At 38.5% G+C, this 23,821-nt stretch overlaps 1 protein-coding gene across 1 annotated transcript in view; it reads left to right on the plus strand.

Annotated features, from left to right (window-relative positions):
- Positions 1–23,821, plus strand: part of LRP2 (LDL receptor related protein 2) — a 146,042-nt gene that overhangs the window by 24,562 nt on the left and 97,659 nt on the right. The window contains exons 10-18 of the mRNA XM_068968453.1: positions 1,762–1,890; positions 3,463–3,632; positions 4,627–4,850; positions 6,612–6,818; positions 8,609–8,811; positions 10,592–10,732; positions 12,094–12,297; positions 20,979–21,171; positions 22,690–22,815. Coding sequence (XP_068824554.1) covers positions 1,762–1,890; positions 3,463–3,632; positions 4,627–4,850; positions 6,612–6,818; positions 8,609–8,811; positions 10,592–10,732; positions 12,094–12,297; positions 20,979–21,171; positions 22,690–22,815 — 1,597 coding nt within the window. The remainder of the gene's footprint in view (positions 1–1,761; positions 1,891–3,462; positions 3,633–4,626; positions 4,851–6,611; positions 6,819–8,608; positions 8,812–10,591; positions 10,733–12,093; positions 12,298–20,978; positions 21,172–22,689; positions 22,816–23,821) is intronic.

Consider the following 23,821-nt stretch of genomic DNA (forward strand, 5'->3'; position numbering starts at 1 on the left):
ACATAGTCATAGTGTCTTGGATTCAGAATGAGGTCATGATACCCTGGGAGTTTAAGGGCGAATGTCCTATACATTCCTACTGAAGCAAAGCCTCACGTGGTGTTTTCTCAGAAAGGAAGTTAGGGCACAGAAGAAATAGATCAAATGTTGGCTTTTGGTCTATACCCACATGTCCTTTTACCTTGTCATGTCCAAATTGGATTAATTTTTTCTTTGTCACTGTCCGGGGGATGAAAGATGTGCTGGTCTGTGTTGTTATACTTGATCTGGAGGGAAAACGGGAACCATTATCTTGATCCCAGGACTTTCTTGGTCTTTTTTTGAATTAAAATTTTTTTCTTTTTTAGATTTTGACTGTGCTGGGTCTTCGTTGTGGCACATGGGCTTTCTGTCTAGTTAATGGCACTTGGGGGCTTCTCTAGTTGTGGAGCCTGGGCCCTAGAGTGCAAGGGCTCAGTAGCTGTGGGATCTTAGTTCCCCCACCAGGCATCAAACCCATGTCCCTTGCACTGGAAAGCAGATTCTTAACCACTGGACCGCCAGGAAATTCCTTCTTGGTCTTTCTTGTTGGGGAGTCACAGGATGGTGGGGCATGCAGCAGGCCGTGGTAGAATTCAACTCACAGCTTTGCAAATGTTCTCAGATCCCAGAAATTCTAGAGAACCCCAGACCTGTGAGTCTCAGGAGTTATAATTTACTTGAGAATTTTCTGAAGCCCTAGGGGATAGGAGCCTGTTGATTTAGGCTGTGGACCTCATTCTCCAAAGAAAGAGAGCAGGGCGAACGAGGGTGAAGAGTGAATATGAACTTCGAGGGTCAAATGAAATATTTGGCACCAGTTATCCAAGGATAGGACAATTTCTGTGCCCTTTAAGCTTCATAATCTTAAAGAAAGACATGTGTGTTTTTCTTCCCTGCCCCCATGTTGTATTGTTTATGTGTCAATTATATGGAAAGTCTTTTTACTATCTGATAGAACTGGGACTACTTGGCCATTGAACAGAGCTCTATTGTGTAATGGATTTTCAACAACTACATATTAAATGAATGAATAATGCTAATGAGTAAGCAGAAGAGAATGTATTTTTCATGACTTAAAAATGATTTTAATTTTGGTGATGACTTTTGACATCAGAGAAAAGGATAAACAGACCTTTCCAGATACTTTGTTTCATACTTTATTTGTGTCTCATTGAGCAGTTGGATATAAGGCAGTTCTTTCTGCAGTGATGGAGATGTCTGTGTCCTCCAGTATGGTAACCACTAATCACATGTGGCTGTCAGCATTTGAAATGTGGCAAGTGTGACTGAGAAATTGCATTATTAAGTTTATTTCAATTTAGTTCATTTAAATATAACTTAGAGAAGCTGCAGAGAGCTAGTGTCTACCACATTGGAAAGCACAATTTTAAAAGGATACATTTATACAAAAATTTTATATTTTTTTAATTAAAATTAAATTTTTGTATTATAGCAAAATTTTGTATCAGGTATTTTGTAAACCATCATTAGTAAATGAAATGCAAAGGCAAGGAGTCCAAGCAGTGTTGTGCATCACCTGCAATGTTATCCTTTATGTAGATTTTAAAGAACTTGTGTTTTTCCTTAGTATGACAATGCCTATGGCCTGCCTCCCCAAGGGGTACTTTCTTAGGCAGTTGCATCACCAGATTCCTGTATAGCTTGTCCAAGATTTTTTTCAGAAAGTGCTCAACCCATGTTGTTCAACATTATTATAACTGGTTGTTTCCTATGTGGCAGATTTTGATGATTGCCAGATATGGGGAGTTTGTGACCAGATATGTGAAGACCGAATTGGCCATCACCGGTGTCACTGTGTAGAGGGGTATGTCTTGGAGCGCGAGAAGCACTGCAGAGCTAATTCTTCTTGTGAGTAAATTAAAGACACTCGTGTTTCTGACCGGTAAACGTCTATCCTCTTTGCATAGCAGAAGTCAAAAGAAATATCAGCATTAAGGCAGATGGCGGGTTTGATTACCACAAATCAGATGTGGCCCCTGCTGTTGGAAGAATGGGTCAACATTAATTTCATGCTGTTAGGGACCAACTTGTGGATTAATAGTGGTTGGGTTTTTTAAATTTTATTGATTGCTTGTTCACTTTGGGCCTGAAATAGTATATCATCTACCACATAAATTTTATGAGTACATTTGACCTATTTTTAGTTAATGTACCTACCACAGGGTGACAAATATCAATAGGCACTGTTTATGCAAAATTTTTTTAGAGGTGGTTCAAAATGGACCTGCTAAATTTGGATTACAGCTTGTGAAAATGCCTTCATTATAAGAATACTGTGGTATAGAAAAGTCAGGAAAATTTTTGTCACTGTGGATTTCTGGGTAATAAGATCTTGACTTCACTCTCTTTTCCTAGTTATTATTATTTTTTTCCCACACCTGTTTAAACTGCCATTGGTGTCTTTCTGAAACTGATTTGCCCATCTATGAGTAGACTATTTTCTAGTTGTTTTTGTGTAGAAAATACCTGATATGCTGTGGACTAACTTTAGTTACTTATTTATTTTTGAACAGGTGCATACTCATATTTTCAAAAATTTCACATTATTGAGAAGTTATATGACCACCTCCCCACCCCCTATTACCCGTTCCACTCTGCCCAGTTTCCCACTTCACCTCTCCTATGGATAATCACTGTTTATTTTAATTCTAGAGATTATTAAATGCATAATTAAGAATATGCAAATATAGACATTTAACTCTATTTTTACATATATGGTAGTAAACTACACATACAGTTCTTCATTTTGCTAATGTTGCATATTATATTTTTAAGGGCTTACCATATCAATATGGAGAACTCTACTTTAATTTAATTTTATTTTTATCTGAAGTATAGTTGATTTCCAGTGTTTCAGGTCTACAGTGTTTTTTAATGGTGGCAGAATCCGTTTTTTGGATGTATATAATTTAACTAGTCCTTTAGTGATGAACTTTTATATTATTTCTTATCCTTTGACATTAGCAAATCAGACTTCAATGAATAACTGTATTCATTTTGCATTCTTGTAAGTATATGCGTGTAGCAGGTTTGGATCCACCATTGCCATGTTTTCCACATGGGGTGGTTTCCCATTAATCTTTAAAATGGGTTTTGTGTTTTACACAATCTTAAGTTGCACCTGGGGAAAGGTGCCCATATCATCAAAGATACCTCAGTGTCATTGAACCAGCATTTAGGACACTTGAGTTCTTGACAGACTCTGTTTCTAACTTACTGTGATTTGGGACATTTCATTAAACCTCTTTGTGCCTTAATTTGCCCACCTGTAAAATGGGTAAAATGATATGTATTTCTACATACACATTCTGATATGTATTTTCTGAAGGTTTAAAACCAAATAAGAAAACATAGTTGTAAGTTGCTTCATCATCTCTGTTCACTTGAAGGACTGACAATGCCTTCCTTCTTCACATTTAGTTGGTGAGGCCTTTGTGATCTTCTCCGATGGTCGAGATTTGCTAAAGGGTAGCATTCATGGAAACAACTTTCAGATTTTGGCAGAGTCTCAAAATCGTGGATTGGCTGTGGGTGTGGATTTTCACTATCGGCTACGCAGAGTCTTTTGGACTGACATTGTGCAAAATAAGGTAAATAGAAATTTCTGGAGTATAGCTTGGGACCTGATGGAACTCCAAGCACAAAGTGTTGAGAGTTTTTCATTTTGGGAGGAGTAGGGAGGGAAGTTCCTTTGTTTTCTAACAAAAAAGGCCCTTGAGATATTTTATGTTAATCAGCACCTTTTACAGCTATAGTATTACATGTGACCTATTAAACAAAGCAGTCTATTATATGGATTAGCCTTGAGCAACTTTTAATTTTATTCGAAATGGAGTCCAAAAGCCTAATTAAAAGAAATAGTAGACATTCTTTCAAAACTGGATAGATATTTGGTAGTAATTTTTGAAACTTGATCATTTAAAATGTAAAAACTATTCTGCTTTCCTGGATGATAAAAATCAGATTTTACCTGCATCTTCTAAATGGAACTGTAATTGAGCATTGGGTAACAAATATTGACAGTATTTTGTTTAACAGCCAAAATTTCATTATGCTCTCTTATTTGGAAAACGTGATGGATCTGATTTCAACTTTGAGTAATGCAACGGAGATTTTTAAAACATAAATTTTAGAGATTCTTAAAGAGTTAAAGATATTTTATTTCTTCTTACATTTCCTTGTACGATTAATACAATTTTAATTCAGTTAATGGATAAATTCCATAAATTTTCCAAAAATTGAAACTTTGGATTATTAGTAGGTCTGATTTAATAACAGCTAGAAATCAAAACAAACCATTTCCACCTGTGCCACCAAAAATCCACATTGAATTAAACTTTCACTAACTACTTAAGAATTAGAGATGCAGGCTTTAAAAAAAAAAACTCAACTTTTTATATATGCCTCACATGCTTTTAATAAAATGCCCCACCACCTCCTATTAACCCATGATATAAAATAAAATGTCTCTAGTAAATTTTTTTTTAGTTCACATGACTGATTTCAACACCAAAGATAAGTCCCTGGAAAACTCTCCCAACTAGTTATGCTTAAGAGGTTTAATAATTTTGGTTTTTCTTTCAGGTTTTTTCAGTTGACATCTCTGGTTCACGTATCAGAGAAGTTCTCGGTGTTTCTATCGAAGACCCAGAGAATCTGGCTGTGGATTGGGTAAATAATAAACTTTATATTGTGGAGACCAGAGTCAACTGCATAGATGTGGTAAATTTGGATGGAAGCCATCGGATTACCCTTATAAGTGAACATTTGGGACATCCTAGAGGAATTGCTGTGGACCCAACTGTTGGGTAAGTTATTTGCAAACATACTGATTTCAGCATTTTTTGAGTTTCATTTCTCCCCTTTAGATAAAACATCCATTGGCATAGTTGAAGATTCTTTATGCTCTGTACTGTAGAATCCTTGTTTATTTCATATCTCTTTTCATAGCAGCTTTAAAGGGGTTAGCTAAATAAAATCCAATTTGAGGATGTGCAGTCCAAATATACCTACCAATGTCCTAAATATATGTAATGTTATTGGGGTGTGAATTTTATGCTTAGTGTTTGCCATGTTTTCCTGGCTGAGAGATTGAATTCTTTTTTCTGACTCACTCTAATAGTATTGTCACAACTAAACCATTATTAATGTGATCACTCTAAAGTTGTGAAGTTGTTTTAAGCAGTGGATAGTTCTAAAACCACTAGGTGGTGTTTTGGAGGGCTTTGAAGAACCCCAGTTCTTTATGCCTCAGTACAGAAAGAATTTAGCATAGAGGCAAAGTAATAGATAAGTGATTTATTAGCATAGGATGTTAGTGTTGCCCTGCCCCGAGTACTTAGTGGGTTACATTTTTATAATCAAAGGAAGAGAGAGGAGGTGGATAAGACCACCTTCTTTTTCATTCTTTGAGTCTTTGGTCATTAATTCCTCCTATTTGTTGGGTGGGAGAGTTTTTGAGATGTATCTAGGATCATCATGGTACTATGGAAAAAATTCAGATCTCAGAACGAGTGTCTTTCACTTTGAAATATCACCTTTCCCTAAATTAGTATTTTTGTACACGCAAAGAACATGCCCTAGGTGTCATTAACTTGTTGACGTCACTGGGCAGGTTGTAGGCCTTATTTTGCATGATTGTTTTGCTGTTTTGAGGCATGTCTCATGCTTCTGTTGCATGGTTTTGTTGGTAAGCAATTTAGCTTGGTTTTGTTGGTAAGCACACCAGTCTGGCTTTGATACTATGCCACTTGCTCTGCTTTATAAGTCAAGCAAACCCGCATTGTTTGATGATTTTTCCACTACTTTCTTGAGTGCTCTTTAACTTACTGTGGTCTTCCAAAGCCTCCCTAAAGTTCCTTCTCTATCTGCAATCCCTAATGGAGTTTCTAAGCTAACAGTCTGAAGACTCTACCCTGTCCCTACCAGACCTATCCCTTTTAGTGATTTCCTGTTAGAGACCAGTATTGAGATGTCAGTGTTTTCTCCAGGTATAAATTAAAATTTTCCCGATCTTCACATTTAAGACCAGTTATGTAGAGACTAGCTTTTGCCTAGATTTTCACAGTTGGGTCTTAGAAGTGTTGGGTGAACTTGAGGCCGCTTAAGTGCTGGTGATGATTCATTTCTATTTCATGATCTGTCCTTCCTTGAAAATGATGTCTAGACTGTGCCTTAGAATGAGGAATTAAGGAGGGAAATGGCTTGATAGATTTTTTTCCTGCTAGCGTTTTTGCTGGCTGTAAATAGAGAAGTGAAAGATGGGGTCAGGGAACAGGGGAGAAAAATTAAGAAGGTTAGAAAGTAGATAAGCTTTTTTTTCTTTTTTTTGCCTGCAAATTGTGCATTTTCATAGTTGCTATTTGGAGTTTTCGAACCCCCGCCTCCACAATTGGTCCTCACAGTCTCTGATTTTTAATGCTTTAAAATTTCTCTTTTGTTTTAAACCTCCGTGGTTCTCTTATCAGCTAGAAGAGATTTCCATTGATCCAAACACACAATCTCAAAAGATACTTACTAAGTAAACTTGTAAAATAGCTGATTCTCTCATCTTTTGTTTTTTTTTGTAGTTATTTATTTTTCTCAGATTGGCAGAATGTTTTTGGAGTACCGAGCATAGAAAGAGCTTACATGGATGGCTCCAACCGTAAAGACTTGGTAACAACAAAGCTGGGATGGCCTGGTGGGATAACCCTGGATTTGGTATCAAAGCGTGTTTACTGGGTTGACTCCCGATTTGATTACATTGAGACTGTAACTTACGATGGACTTAAAAGGTAAGAAGTTGTTTTTTTTTTTTTTAATACATCTTTATAAGTTTGGGAGAAGTATGTAAAATTTATGGGGAGGGATACTGAAGAACTAGAATTAAAAGACTGCTTTGTTGGTTGGCATAACTTGAATGATCTTTGTGTTGATATTTGCATGATGTGACCTGCTCTGAGTTTTAACTTGTTCCATGTTAACACTCAAATTTGATTTCTCTTCTCCAAACCCTCCCCCACTCCCAGATGATGAAGCACATTATTTTCATTAACTCCTGGGTTCATTTTTCTGGGTCCCTTAGGGTTTGTTTCGGAGAAGGCAATGGCACCCCACTCCAGTACTCTTGCCTGGAAAATCCCATGGATGGAGGAGCCTGGTAGGCTGCAGTCCATGGGGGTCGCTAAGAGTCGGACATGACTGAAGCGACTTAGCAGTAGGGTTTGTTTCCAAAGGTCATTTTATAGTTTAGTTTTCTATTTTCCCCCTAGTAAATAGGTTTAACATTATCTGGTGGGAATTAACTGGATTATACTGCTCTTATATATTTTTCAAACCTTAAAGAGAAATTCTGACTTTTTACCTGATATCCTTCAAAGGCATTTAAACAACCTTTGAATGCAGACTATGGCATACTTTTTTCCTTCATCTTCTTAGTCAGATTAGAGTTGGCCATAGATTAATTTAATTGTTAACTATTTTACATCCTCTTCTTTTGGTGTTTTCAAAAACTGGTTAAAACAGCCTTTAACTTTTGACCAAGAAAAATTACTCATGTCAATTTGATTTTTCCGAATGACATGATCTTATTTTCTCAATTAAAAGACCATGATACTTTTGTTTCTCCTTTATTTGTAAGGATGGTATCACAGTTTGCCACAATCTCTATTTGTTTAAATGAAGAGATTGAGTATTAAGGTTATGACTTTTTATTACTGAAACTGGTTCCCAAAGTGAGAATATGAATTAACCTAATGACGAAAATAGTCATATGAATGAGATGACTGAGAAATTGCCTACCTTTTTTCTCATTCATGAACCATCCTCCACCTCACTTTGTGTGGCCTCAGTGAATGACTGATTCCGTAGATGTAGTCATGGCAGCAATGTTGATTTCTTCCCCTTGTCCGGTACTTCTTACCTCTCTTGTCTTCCATTTAAGCAGTTCTGGGCACTCTGTCTCCACTATCATGTGATTAGCTGACAGTTTAATCAAGCAAAGGCATGTCAGTGGTAGCCCTGTGCTTTCTGCTCTCTAGTGACATCAGAAATAGGTGTGTGTTTGCCATGTGTCGAATTTTCCAACTTGCTGTCTTGTTCCCTAGTGGCTGAGAAATTGTCAGTGGTGCAGTGTTGTGAGTGAAGTGAGTGTTGAAGGCATCTTCTACCAGATTTCCCATCCCTTGTTACACTCTTTCCCCTAGGAATTTCAAAATGATGTTTCACATCTTAGCCCTTTTATATGCGGGGCAACCTTAAAAGAATGAAGAACAAATAGGTGGGAAAGCAGTAATTTCTCAAAAAATTTAGCTAGGGCAGGGACTGTTCTAGAAGTGCCAAGGCTCTTTTCTAAGAGGCAACATGGAAGTCCTTCTAGCAAGGATTGACAGCAATACACTTGCATCTTAAAATGTATCTTGACTATATATTCTATAGTAGTAGCTAGCAACTTTTTTTTTTTTTTTTGAGACTTCCCTGGTGGCTCAGATGGTAAAGCAACTGCCTACAGTGCGGGAGACCCGGGTTCAATGTGAACTAATTCCACCTTTAATCAAAACTGTATGGTGTATCTCTTTTGTAACAGGATGACAGTAATTCATGGAGGTGCAGACATTCCTCATCCCTTTTCAATAAGCTTGTTTGAAGAACAGTTGTTCTTCACTGATTGGACAAAGATGGCTGTATTGAAGGCAAACAAGTTCAAGGAGACTAACCCCAGATTGTACTACCGCTCTTCCCTGAAGCCGTTTGGAGTGACTGTTTACCATGGCCTCAGGCAGCCCGATGGTAGGCTCCCCCCCAACAGAGGAAAAACCCTGCTTGGTACAGGCCTTGGTTAGAAAGGTCTTCTCAAAGTTCTCATGAGATTTGGGAGGTGTTCTCAAATGTTTGATGGATTATCTAGAGAGTTAAACTAGCTGAAATTAGCTTTGCAGGTCATGGGTATTTTAGAGAAGTTGATGTATTTCAGAATTAAAATGCCCAGTCTACAAAGAACATAGAGATGTGTTTAACAGACGTTTATTGGCATATGCAGTGTACCAGATCCTGTCTACAGGCTGGAGAAAGAGCAGCAAATACACCAAATACACTAAAATTACCCATCCTTTGTCTACTGGGAGAAATCTCCTAATTCAACTTTCTAATATTACAGTCAAACAAGTCGGACCCAGAAGAAGGAAATGACATGCCTAAGCCGCCATTTCATTTGAGTAGTGCCAGAGCTTTTTTTTTCTCTTCTTCTTCCTTGTATGACACCTGTTTAGCATTGGGTTTGGTGTCTCTCAGGATAGTCACTAATCAAAGAAATGAAATATTTTGATTCAGACACTGTTAAGTCTTATGTTATTTTATAATAAGTTTTGTTTCAAGGTTTTAAACTGACATGACTGGACTGTGTCCATAGCTCTTTTCTGCATTTGCTTATGCATCAGAGGAAAAAAAAAACACAAACTAGGCTATGTTGGAAGAAAGCTTAATATCAGTGAACAGTAATTCAGAGAAAGAAAGATTTAACTTTAAATCTCTAATGCTAAGTGATGAGTCTGGCTTTCTGGAGAAAGACTATAAAGTTATTAGGCTGCTTTAAAAACCCAAACAAACCAACCTCTAGAACTGATAGTTTCGGATGACTACCCTTCCTACATAAACAAACACTTCATTGGAAAATATGTACTATAGATATATAATATAGATATACTATATATAATATACATCTATATTATATATACTTTATATCTATATTATATATCTATATGAAAGTATATACTATATTAGAAAATATCTATTTGGAATGATCAATTCATGGCTACTAAACTCACATCTGCCCTTGACCAAAAGTATAACCCAGTTTCATCATCTAAATTATATTATTTGCCTCAGAGTGATATCTGCCTATGTTTCTCAAAATGAATCTACTTGAGAAGGTAAAGAGACTATTTTAAAGAGTAAGTTAAAGGATAAGAAAACAATTTCAAAAGCAGACATTTTTAACTTTGACAGCCTTGCGTATTATGAACTTTCTAAAGTCATTGCCTTGAGAATTGTTTTTAGATGTATAGACTGGTTTGTGTTTCAGACATGTAGGATTTTGGAATTAGATATTAGTTTAGTTGTTTAACAACTAAATAATCTTGAGGAAGTTGTCAAACCTTTTGGAACTTCGGTTTCCTTTTCTGTAAAATTGGGATAATAATGTTTACCTCTTAGAATCTTTGGTGGTAAATTGTCTCACAAAGTAAGTATCCAGGGAGGTCATTTGGGGGAAGTCAAATTTTAATCACTGATGCTAGCAGACAAAGTGATACAGTTACTGGGAGGATAAGAACCCTCAAGGCTATTCAATTTCAATTTTTTGTGTGTGCATCGCCACTATCAGTTTAAGAGTAGATTCAAGAGCAGCAATGGGATTGGGAGCAGTTAAATGGATGTATACAGTAATAACCAGTAGTGATGTCTCCAAGGAGTTGCAAACCCATTTCACCCGTAGGTTGCAAAATGGCTTCGCATGTCTTGGATAAATAAGCATTTCTAATTGAGATTTAACAGTGCACATTTTTCCTTCCAGCAATAAATCCATGTGCACATGAAAATGGGGGCTGTCAGCACATCTGTGTCCTCAGCCACAGGACATTCAATGGTGGTTTGGGTTACCGTTGCAAGTGTAGGCTTGGCTACATTCCGGATTGGGATGACTATCACTGTGTTGGTAAGATCACTTTTGGACTATCTTTCTGACAGTCAGCACAGGGCTGTGCGTGCACTGCTTTGGGACTGGGCCAGCTCCCTGTAGCACTTCTTCACAGCGAATAAGCTTTTGGTAGCCCATGGGCATCTTCCTTTGTAGGCACCATTTCTTTTGTACAAAGAACGTGTTTGAAGATGTAAATTTCCATCATTTGGGACACATTCAGGGTTTCCTTGGGTGACTGTCATTCCTGAAATCACTTTCTTTCTTTAAACTATGCTCTTGAAATTCATAATTTAATTTTGAGCCTTTTACTCTACCACATGTATACCTTTAGATGTTAGTCTTAACCCTAGTGGGAAGCACTTGCCATCACTTTTATTGACTTCTTTTAGCTCACCACTTTGCCAGTCAGGTAATCACATCTTGATCCCACCTCGCTTTACGGCTGTATTCCAAACTAAACTCCTAAATGTTGGGGTAGCTCATTTCTTCATCTGGTGTTTACTCCTCAGTTTAGATTTTCTCTCTGTATCTGCTTCTATGCTCTGGTTTTCATTCGTGCCTTAAATGCATAGTCTTCCTCTTTGATCACCTACACATCTACTCACATTAAAATAATGCTACCTCATTTTCATCTGATGATGAAATGCACTCCTACAATTTTTGTTTCTCTCATTTATTGTCCCTTTGACAACTCTCCTTTTTAATTAGTGCTTTTGATACATTCTTACTCCCTGCTGTTACTTCTGGATTAGTATGTAAATTCTCTTATTTTAACTTGAACAAATTTGTTCACTTTGTAGGTCGTCCTAGATTCAGATAAAAATCACCCTCACTGCAAAAACCATGTTCTCCTTTTTGATTACCTGGTCCATTGTCTCTGCCTTCTTCTTTGATTCTACACATCATTTCTTCTTTCCTGTTTCCTTCATTCCTCTCCTCTCTTTCTGCTTTCCTTCCTTTGTTTCTTTCTAAATAATTTACCTGGTTGCTGTTAATCTTTTCTGCTGGTCTTCGCATCTCCTAAACTGCAGTAGGATTCTTGATATAGATCTCTACACAAAAGTTAATGTAACTTGAGAATTTTGATGGAATCATTATTCAGTTAATACCAATTTGGAAATTCAGCGTATGGACACCATGTGTTATATAAGTTTAATCCTAAGAATAAATTTCTCAGGGAGAAGTAAGATTGTAATACTTACTGCCTTTGTAGTATTTTCCTTCTTTCCATTATTTCTAACTATGTTTTTTACTTATTTTTTGTATTTATTTCAGAATTATCAGATGTGACTTAGGGGGGTAAAAGTAATTTCTCTGGAACTGGGAGAAGGTAAGAACCATGCTGTGGTTGACTGTGTGTGTCCTTCTTTCTACAGCTGCTGAACGGTTTCTGCTCTTTTCATCTAATCTGGCTGTTCGTGGCATCCCACTCACCCTCTCTCACCAGACGGATGTCATCCTTCCAGTGGCAGGATCTTCTTCCGTCTTCCTTGGGATTGATTTTGATGCCCGCGAGAAGGCTATCTTTTTTTCAGATACAAAGAAAAACATTATTTATAGACAAAAGCTTGATGGTACAGGTAAGAATGGTTTTAAAGTTTTTTTTTCTCTCTTGTTTTGTCTGTTTTAAATAATAATACAAATCATTTGCCCTATAAAACTTTTGCATTCACTTCTTAAGCAGGATATTTTACTAAGCTTGCTAAATATTTTTAAATAGGGAAATCTGTAAATTAGGTCTAAGCGAACACTTCCTTTATTTTCAAAATAAGTTACAAATGAGACTGCATTTTAAAACATTTATTGATGTAATTGGACAGCTACAAATATTGCCATACTGACACTTAATAAAAGGAGGGTTAAATGTATGAAAGCTGTTAATGGGTTAACTGACTAGAGGCTGTTCCCTTTTCCAGCCGCCAAATTGAGCCAATGGAATGATCTCTGTCTAGGGTTGCTACACTACCTAAATGGAATAAGAATATTTATTTTTACAATATATGAATTATATGTAAATATAGATTTACTGTAAGTTTCTAGTTAATTGGAATTCTGTTAAAATCTTCATAATCCTCACAGAAAGATAAATTCTAGTCAGTCAGACCTTATCAGTTGGGTACTATCATGATCCAGTACTTTGATTTTACCATCCACTAATGGGTCGAAAACTGAAGTCTGAAAAAAAAGAGTAGCCAGAATAACATAGCAACTAAGAGGGCCAGCTCAGGAGCCCACTGCTTAGTTTCAAAACCTGACTTCTCACATTTCTTAGTTGTATAATCTTGGGAATGTTACTGTGAAATAGGAATAATAATAAAGGCACTACATAACTCAATGTTTTTGATAGGATTTTAGGTTAATGCATTTAAAACACCTAGAATGATGCCTGGAAAATATTAAATATTTTCAGTAAGTGTTAGCTAGATAGTTGGATAGCACCACTGACTCAATGGACGTGAGTTTGAGCAAACTCTGGGAAATAGTGAAGGCCAGGGAAACCTGGTGTGCTGCAATTCATGGAGTCACAAAGAGTTGGACATGACTTAGCAACTGAAGAATGACAAAAGCTATTATTGTAGCTGTTATCAATGAAAAACTCTATTACTCTGCTCCACCCTGCCCAACTCAGACTTGCTCACTAGAGGTAATTCCTTACCATTCTTTTATCCCCATGTTTCTAAATACTTACACTTACTAATACTTATACTGTTACTAATACTTACTAATACAGTTATTAGTAAGTATTAGTAATTAGTAAGTTACTAATACTTACTAATGTTTATACTGTTACTGAGTCCAAGGTCATACAACTCACTGCAAGGCAGGCTAGTAAACCTAGAGATAAGTTGTTCCAGCCAGGAATAGCAACTTTATTTGGAAAGCCAACAGACCAAGAAATTGGTGGACTAGTATCCCAAAAAACAATCTTACCCAAGTTAGAATTCAGGCCTCTTTTATATTAAAAGCAGAGAGGATTTGGCTGGTGAATCTTTTGTCCTTGGAGCTATCCATGTAATCTGTTTACCGTGTTGCTATAAACTACCAACAAAGCAAAAGCTGTTCTCTGTTCTGCAACTTTTTATCTCTACAGAAAGAAAGTAGAAAGTATTAGTCACTCAGTCATGTCTGACTCTTTGAGACCCCATAGACTGTAGCCCACTAGACTCCACTGTCCAAGAAATTCTCCAGACAAGAATACTGGAGTGGGTTGCCATTCCCTTCTCCAGGTATCTTCCTGACCCAGGGATCAAACCCACGTCTCCTGCATCACAGACAGATTCTTTACCACTAGGGCCCCCTGGGAAGCCTTGTATCTGTGTGTGTGTGTGTGTGTGTGTGTGTGTGTGTGTTCAGTCACTCAGTCTTGTCCAACTCTTTGTGACCTAATGAACTATAGCCTCCCAGGCTCCTCTGTCCAAGGAATTCTCCAGAAAAGAAGAGTGGAGTGGGTTGCTGTTTCCTACTCTAGGGTTTTATCTCTACATGAAAGGAAAATATACCTTTAAGTGTCACAGCCTTGAGAATGGGCTATCCTGTGTATATTATCCCATAGGCAACATTCCTTTACAAAAGGTGCCGAGCCTGCCCGACTAACCACAGGCAGCAGAGAACAAAGGTTAGAGCTAAAGGAATAGATGCAATATGGAATCAGGGTTATTCTTCTCTGTTGCAGTACCTTTTTTTGATTTGTCATTTTAGACATTTATTTTCCTTGTTACAGATAAGGAATCAACTCTGCTTTTCCCTCCTCTTCTCCCTAAAAAGCTAGAACGTAATTTTTTGTTCACTGCTAAATCAAGTAGTCTTTCATAATGACATTTCTTGAACAAATGTTGATCCCCCCCACCCCCCCCTCCGGAGTTTAACAATTGCTCCATCTTAATTTGCTTAGTTTCTTCTATAGCTATTATATTTTCCCCAAACAGATCTATCAAGTGCTTATCTGTGTATCTACATATTTATCAAATGCAAAATCTGTGATTTTTTTTTTCCCCTCTGCTGTATAGTTGAATCTGGCACACAGCTCTTCTGACCTCCATCTGCTCTTTCTCTCTGTTGGTTTTCCTGTTTCTGGCAAGCCATTTATTTCTCTTTCCAGACTTATTTCCATACTTTGCTGAAACACATTATATCATAGCTTTGAATGGGTAGGGTGGCATATAATTTGAGTCTGAATCTACTTTTATTTTGTCCTGCAATTCGATCATTTGACAAGGTGTAGGGTGAAAGCAGTTTTACCTTAGAAATTTGAAGACACTGATGCACTCTCTTCTAGTAGCCCATGTCGGAAGGCCTATGCCGTCAGCAGTAGCCTTTCAGTGTATATGACCTTTCTGGGGGGAGAGTCTTTTTGTTTCTTTTTGGAAGCTTTTAGAATCTTTTTGTGATCCTTTTCATCTTGAGATTTCTCTCCTATTCTGGGAGTTTTCTTGCCCCTGCTTTTTCTATGCAAGCATGTTAGGTTACTCATCTGTTTTCTTATCTTTCCTTTCCTAGTTTTCATCTCTATCATTTCGTTCTACTTTCAGTGAGACTTTTTTTGGCATTTTAGTTTTAGTCTATCAGATATTTAATTTTCAGTGTTGAAGAGCTCCTTCTTGCTCTCTGATTATCTCTTTTTAAAAATAAAGCCTTGGACTTCCCTGGTGGTTCAGTGGCTAGAACTCCATGCTCCCAAAGCAGGGGGCTCAGATGTGATCCCTGGTCAAGGAACCAGACCCCACATTCCTCAACTAAGACCCAGTGCAAATAAATAAATAAATAAATAAATTGGAAAATAAATTTAATCTTTTCTTAGTCTATGAAGGTATTAATTACATTAAATGATTAATTTTTCTCTTTCCATTTCCTTTGGGTTGCTTTTTCTTTTGGGGTTGTTTTCAGATGTCCTTTTTATGAAGGAAACTTAAGTTTCTTTGAGCCTTGTTTGATAGTAAGAGCAAAGCTATAAAGTGCTGGCCAGAAAGCTATAGGTATGAATGGGCCTCATCAGTTAGTTATCAAGCAGCCTTTTTGTTGAGAAGTTTCCAAATGTCAGTATCAGCAAATCCTTTCTGGAGATAGTCAATTTCTCCTTCTCCCTGTTGGGGTGAGGAGTAAGAGGGGGAAGCTGGTATCTGTGCTCTGGGAGCAGTGCAGATGAGAGGGGGCGGAGGCCCCTTCAGTTCGGTGTTCGCAGGCAGAATCCTCCTGTGTTCAGTTCTGTGCAGAACCCAGTCCTCTGTCATGCCACACGTCCTCAGCCCACAGCCTCTCTGCTTGAGTTTCCTCCAAGGAAAAAAATCTCAGATCTCTTAGAGGGGGCAGAGGAGAGGAGTGTCTCAGATGCTCGGGGTCTTGGGTTCAGCTGTTCCCCGTACCACCTTTTTGATTTATTTATTGGCTGCGGTGAGTCTTCACTGTTGCATGTGGGCTTTCTCTTGTTGCAGCGAGCAAGGGCTACTCTTGCTTGTGATGTGTGGGCTTCTCATTGCGGTAGCGTCTCTTGTTCCAGCACACAAGCTCTAGGTGTGCAGGCTTCAGTATTTGCTGCCCTTGGGCTCTAGAGTGTTGGCTCAGGAGTTGTGGCGCACGGGCATAGTTGCTCCATGGCTTGTGGGATCTTCCCTGACCAGGGATCAAACTGGTGTCCCTTGCATTACAAGGCAGATTCTTAACCACTGGACCACCAGGGAAGCCTCTATACCAGGGTAGTTACTCACCCCTGCCTTTTTCAGAATCTGCTGCCTCTGCATGCAGATAAGCTGAGGCTTCTGCATGTGTGGGTGTTGGTGCTCACCTCTGCTGGTATATCTCACCTTTTATTTAGTTAGTTATCCCTTCTCCAGTTTCTTTCTCTTCTTTCTGTTCTTCTACGAGAAGGAAGAGGAGATAAACTTGTGGTTAATCTGTTATTTTGAACCAGAAGACCTTTTTTCTGGGGACTGGAATTACATCTGCAGAGCTACTGCTCACAGGCTGTCTCCCGTGGGTGCCTCCACGGGTCAGCTTCCTATAGTTGTGGCAACTGCAGTTCTCATCATGGTTTTCTTTCTTCTTTTTTTAAAAAAAATAAACTTCAAGCCCGCATGCTGAGAAAATTGCCTTTTAAAGTAGTGGTTAAACTCTTTGCACTTTGGTTAGGGAGATATTATGTTTGCTGTTTTTCCCAGTGAGAAGTGAAATTCAATGAGTTTATGTGCAAAAACTGTTCGAAGTCAAATTGAAGTCAATATGGGCTGACCCTCAGGGAACTTGCCCCATCAGTGATCCTTTCTCTTCTTCAACTTTTTTTGTTCTATTGACTTATCTTCATCAGATATGCTGAAGTCTCTCTCATCCTAAAAATCCTTCCACCCACCCTCTATTTCATGTTCCTCTTTGATTGCAGTCTTCTGTCCTCAAGTTTGTGGACAAGCACCTTGAAAGTTTGGTGTACATTTTTTAAGCCCTACTTCCATATCTACATTTCTCACCTCTTTGCACTATGTCACTTTCTTGAAACCAGTCTTATCCTAGTCATCTCCAGTCACTTTGCTATAAACTTTCAGTTCTTATCTTTGGCACCTTAGTCATTTTCTTAAATGTTTTTTCCCCTTGACAACACACTCCCGAATTTCCTTCTGTTTCTTGACCATTATTTCTACTGTTCCTTAAACATTTATTCTTTCAGTTCAGTTCAGTTCAGTCACTCAGTCCTGCCTGACTCTTGGCGATGCCATGAACCACAGCACGCCAGGCCTCCCTGTTCATCACCAGCTGCCAGAGTCCACCCAACCCATGTCCATTGAGTCAGTGATGCCATCCAATGATCTCATCCTCTGTCGTCCCCTTCTCCTCCTGCCCTCAATCTTTTCCAGCATCAGGGTCGTTTCAAATGAGTCAGCTGTTCGCATCAGGTGGCCAAAGTATTGGAGTTTCAGCTTCAACATCAGTTCTACCGATGAACACCCAGTACTGATCTGCTTTAGGATGTACTGGTTGGATCTCCTTGCAGTCCAAGGGACTCTCAAGAGTCTTCTCCAACACCACAGTTCACAAGCATCAATTCTTCAGCGCTCAGCTTTCTTTATACTCCACCTCTCACCTCCATACATGACCACTGGAAAAACCATAGCTTTGACTAGATGGACCTTTGTTGACAAAGTAATGTCTCTGCTTTTGAATATGCTGTCTAGGTTGGTCATAACTTTCCTTCCAAGGAAAACGTCTTTTAATTTCATGGTTGCAATCACCATCTGCAGTGATTTTGGAGCCCCCCAAAATAAAATCCGACATTGTTTCCACTATTTCCCCATCTATTTGCCTGAAGTGATGGGACCGGATGCCATGATCTTAGTTTTCTGAATGTTGAGCTTTAAGCCAACTTTTTCACTCTCCTCTTTCACTTTCATCAAGAGGCTCTTTAGTTCTTCTTCACTTTCTGCCACAAGGGTGGTGTCATCTGCATATCTGAGGTTACTGATATTTCTCCCGACAATCTTGATTCCAGCTTGTGCTTCCTCCAGCCCAGCATTTCTCATGATGTACTCTGCATATAATTTAAATAAGCAGGGTGACAATATACAGCCTTGACGTACTCCTTTTCCTATTTGAAACCAGTCTATTGTTCCATGTCCAGTTAGTTCTAACTGTTGCTCCTGACCTGCATACAGGTTTCTCAAGAGGCAGGTCAGGTGGTCTGGTATTCCCATCTCTTGAAGAATTTTACACAGTTTCTTGTGATCCACACAGTCAAAGGCTTTGGCGTAGTCAATAAAGCAGAAATAGATGTTTTTCTGGAATTCTCTTGCTTTTTTGATGATCCAGCGGATGTTGGCGATTTGATCTCTGGTTCCTCTGCCTTTTCTAAAACCACCTTGAACTTCTGGAAGTTCATGGTTCACATATTGCTGAAGCCTAGCTTGGAGAATTTTAAGCATTACTTTACTAGCATGTGAGATGAGTACAATTTTGCAGTAGTTCGAGCATTCTTTGGCATTGCCTTTCTTTGGGATTTCAATGAAAACTGACCTTTTCCAGCCCTGTGGCCACTGCTGAGTTTTCCAAATTTGCCGGCATATTGAGTGCAGCACTTTCACAGCATCATTGTCCAGTATTTGAAATAGCTCAACTGAATTCCATCACCTCCGCTAGTTTTGTCTTTTCTTTATCTGTCCTATATGCAATTGTGATCTCTAGTGTTCAACATGGGTCCTCTCTTCTAATTGTGCGTTTTCTTCCACATAATTCTGCACCTTCTGTGTCTTTCATTACCATCTAATGTATTAAGTATAAATTAGTGTAGGGAAACATATGATAGGCCATTTCCTGAATGCTTTTCCTCCTAACCTGGAGAATGAAGGGAAAGGTCAGGGAAGGATTCTTGCAGAAAGTGCTAAAAGTCTCAAACCAAGCCCACATTCTGGTGTTCACATCCATTGCACCAATTGCCTCTTGGATACTTCACCTGGATATCCCGCAGACCACCTGAAAACCAATGTGTCTAAATATTCACCATTCTTCCTCCTCTCCAGACCTCCTGCCCCAAGGGAAAGGTGTTACCTCTTACCTGCTGCCCCACCCTCCCCAAATCTGGTGGTCACCCAAACTTCTTCCTTTCGTTTAGCCTCTATCATTAACTTGTTAACCTCTAGCCATGCTTCTGAACATGTGGAATCCTCAGGGTCTCTCCTTCCCACTTCCACATCTTTTCTACCGCCCTTCATTCACCACTTCCTTTGGGAAACCTCTCCGTAGGACTTCGCTGGTGGTCCAGTGGTTAAGGCTTTGCTTCCACTTCATGGGGCATTGGTTAAATCTGTGGTTAGGGAATTATGATCCTGCATGCCATGTGGTTGGGTCAAGATAAGTAAATAAATAAAAGCAAAACACCTCTCTACACCTATTGTCATTGTTCAGTTGCTAAGTCGTGTCTGACTCTTTGCAACCCATGGATTGCAGCACACCAGGCTACCCTTTCTTTCACCATCTCCTGGAGTTTGCTCACATTCATGTCAGTGATGCTGGTTAACCATCTCATCCGCCTGTACTTCCTGCCATAATTTCCGTACCATCCTGTGCATACCTCTATCACAGCAGCCAGTATTCTTCTATTGCTTTCCCTCTTGCCCTAATTGCCTCCCCTCACCTCTCCTACTTCATTATAGATATCTTGAAGACAGTGTCCACATTTCTGTCAAGATACTTCAATTTTATATGACTCAGTTTCCGCATGTGGAAAGTAGAGATAATAGTAATTCCTGCTCTTGAGCTGTTGTGAGGATGGATGAATTCATGTCAAGTACTTGGGCTCCTTTCAGGCTCATGAAGTGAAGTGAAGTGAAGTCGCTCAGTTGTGCCTGACTCTTTGTGACCCCATGGATTGTAGCCTACCAGGCTCCTCCATCCATGGGAATGTCCAGGCAAGAATACTGAAGTGGGTTGCCATTTCCTTCTCTAGGAGATCTTCCTGACCCGGGATTGAACCCTGGTCTCCCGCACTGTAGGCAGACTCTTTACTGTCTGAGCCATCAGGGAAGTGGTGGCTCATAGTAAGTGCTCAGTATAAGCTGCTGTTAGTAATACTATTAGCAATATCATGTTTCCTCAATGTCTAGTATGGTGTTTAGCACACAGAGGACTTAATAAATGGAAAAAAGACTAGACTTGTTCCATCAAAAGAAAGAGGCGTGATTGTTTACTCTGATTCACATTTTTTTTTTTTTTTTTAAGTAAAAGGAGGGGGAAAGGCATAAAAATTCACAAAGGAAAAAGTGGTCTTTGTTTCTCCTCATACCCAGTTCTGATTTCCTTTCTGGCTGCTGGGCTTTCCCAAACTTGGCAACTTTGTGGCTATGAAAGGATTGTTGATGAGAAGGTTGGGCGGGAATGCCTCACAGATACCCCCAGTCGTACCTGGCAGTGTCAGCTTATCAGTGCTGTCTGTGGGTGGTGGTTGTGAGTATGTGAACTCAGGTATCTCTTCTTCAGATGTTCTGTACTGAGAAATTTTTTCTGAAAGGTTGAACAAGGGAGTAAATCCAGGCCATACCACTGCTGGTTCTGTTTAACAGAATCATATCTATTCTTTGAGATCCAGACGTTTGGAGATGAGTAGATTCTAGGTTTATCTCATGTGTTGCTTTGCAGTTTACAGTTGCTTTTTTTTTTTTTTTAAAGAATTTCATGTTACTGAAATATTCTTTGCATGCTCACACAAAGTTTAAATATGCAGTGATAGGAAAATGTATATCATATAAAATATGCTTACTTTAAACCATGTCCATATTTTAATTTACAGGAAGAGAAATTATCACAGCTAACAGGGTGCCAGGTGTTCAAAGTTTGAGTTTTGATTGGATTTCGAGGAATCTCTATTGGACAGATTCTTCTTATAGGAGTGTCAGTGTCATAAAGCTAGCTGATAAATCAAGACGTACAATCATCCAGAATTTAAATAACCCACGGTCAATCGTAGTTCATCCTACTGCTGGGTAAGTATGTTCATGTTTTCTTAAGAAAACAAGTGATCCCATAGGTATTTGACAAATTTAGTAAATACAAGATTGAACCATGTAAATTGAAATCACCTTAGATTGTATCCTTTTAGCTTATGCTGAAATTATCACTTTACCTCCTTTCAAACACTTTCTCCTAAGTTTTGGCTTTCCCAGCCTTCCCTGAACTGTGTTTTTTTCATAGTCACATAGGACCAAACAGTGAGTCACAGATTCTGTGGAGAAGGAATGAATATGCAGCAGAATTATCAGGAAAGGCTCAAATTCCTTCCCAGCTTTAATGCATTGATGCAAAACTTACCAAAGCTTTCTAAATCGTTCAGTAGTTTTCAGAACGAAAAGTCTTTCGGACCACGAAGTGTTTAACCACTGCATTGTTGATGGAGTCAGGCAAGAAAAGACAGAGCATTTCACATCATTCCTTCTAGTTCTTACCTTTTTTATTTAAATATGTTTGATAGTGTACCATAAAGTCGAAAGCTAGGTAGTTATGTTTTAATAGAGTAATAAAAAAGTGATAACTGGTAACTTACTAAAGCCTGATTGAGGGTACATAGCAAACACTTTACATAGTGCATAATCTCATCTAATCCAAAAGCTGGTTTGTGAGTGAGTATATACAAGACCTGTTTTGGACCTCAGAAAGATAAAGTAACTTGCTCAAGGACCCACAGCTATTAAGCAACAGTTAGTATTAAAATTCCAGACCTATCTGACTGCAAAGCCTGTGTGTCTAACATATTTTAAAACTGACGGTGGTATTGATAAGTTTTATTGCCCGATAGAGAGTTAAATGTTGATTTTCTAGTGAATTTATCTTAAGCTAAGTCTTTGGCAGTGGGTTTTAAAAAGGCATTAAATTCCTTTCCTAATCAGTCATTCATTTAAAACAATATGAAGTCACATTTCAGAAAGTTACCTTTTGGAAAAGACTCATTTTAGTTCTTAAGGCTCACATGAAACAGAAGAGCTTTCCTCCCCTATACTTATATTTTTGCTACCCTTTGAAATTAAAAAAGAAAAGCATAAAAAAGATGTCTTGGGTAAGACATATTGGGTACATTGATTTGGGTGCATTTTTAATCAGGAATGAAATGCTTTGCTGCAAATTCCTTGTGGAAGATGATTGAAGAGTCATCTAGTGGATCCTGGATGTTTAATCTAGAAAGAAAATGAGAGAATATAAAGTCTGTTTTTGCTTTTGTTTTGCTCATCGTTTATTTTATTTCAAGGACATTTAGTATTAATAATCTGAATTGTGTCTTTTTAAAGAACCTACTTGGTGACAATAGTCTTGAAGTCTATCACAATGGTTCTCTGCCCTGGATGCTCATTTTAATGCTATTTGTATTTTCTATATATATTTTTTTTTTATATAAACCCTACAGAAAACTGGTTTGCAGCAATTCTCTGGAGAATCTGTGTTTGTGTTAGATCTAAGTTATGTAGTTTGTGTCAATGTTAACATCTTTGATTTATTAACTTCTTTTCTAGGTATATATTCTTCTCAGTTTGGTACCGTCCTGCTAAAATCCTGAGAGCATGGGCTGATGGATCTAACATTTTACCTATAGTAAACACTACTCTTGGGTGGCCCAGTGGGCTGTCCATTGATTGGAGGTAAGTAGTAATCATCCCAAATTGCTGCTAAGGGAGACATATTGTAGTTGGCCAGCTTCTGCTGGGATGAAAATGTATGCATTAAAATGAATATTCTGAAAATTGTTAGATGAAGCAGAAGTTAGGGCAAGACTCAGGGAAATAGAAGAAGGATTTGATGAAGTACTGGTCATGTGTAATTTTTACAGGGGCCATCTTGAGGATAGGAAATCTTTGGTGTCAACAAATATATATTTGCCTATATGTACTATGGGAGGATTTTTAGAATATCAGATTTTAAATTTTAAGATATTGATCTGTCAAGGAATATAGGAAAAGGTGGAGAAGGAAATGGCAACCCACTCCAGTGTTCTTGCCTGGAGAATCCCAGGGACGGGGGAGCCTGGTGGGCTGCCGTCTATGGGGTCGCACAGAGTCAGACACGACTGAAGCGACTTAGCAGCAGCAGCAGCAGCAACAGGGTAAACAAGCTTAGAGATATCAAATACAAAAGCAGTTCATAGGAGAAAAAATAGGAAGAGATGTGTTTAACCTTTTAAACATAAGTCACTAACAGTATTTTTCCTAAATGTGAATTTAATAAGGCAAAAACTAAAATTCTTAACTTGAAGATAACATTTCAGGTTTTCTAAGACATTTGAAAATCACTTCATGAAAGTTGCTTTGTTTTTCTGGGGAACATAAGACTATTAAACTTTGCTTAATGAATGAATTGCTGTTGTTTAGTTGCTAAGTCGTGTATGACTCTTCTGCGGCCCCATGGACTGTCCAGCTCTTAGTCGTGTCCAACTCTTTCCACCCCATGGACTGTAGCCCACCAGGTTCCTCTGTCCATGGGATTTCCCAGGCAAGAATACTGGCCTGGGTTGCCATTTCCTTCTTCAGGGAGTCTTCCTGACCCAGGGATCTAACCCATGTCTCCTGCGTTGCAGACGGATTCTTTACTGCTGTTCCACCAGGGAAGCCCCTGATTTGAATGCCCTTAGTATAAGGTGTGCTTTTTTAG

This window comes from Capricornis sumatraensis, chromosome 3 (assembly GCF_032405125.1).
Source record: "Capricornis sumatraensis isolate serow.1 chromosome 3, serow.2, whole genome shotgun sequence".
NCBI lineage: Eukaryota > Metazoa > Chordata > Mammalia > Artiodactyla > Bovidae > Capricornis > Capricornis sumatraensis.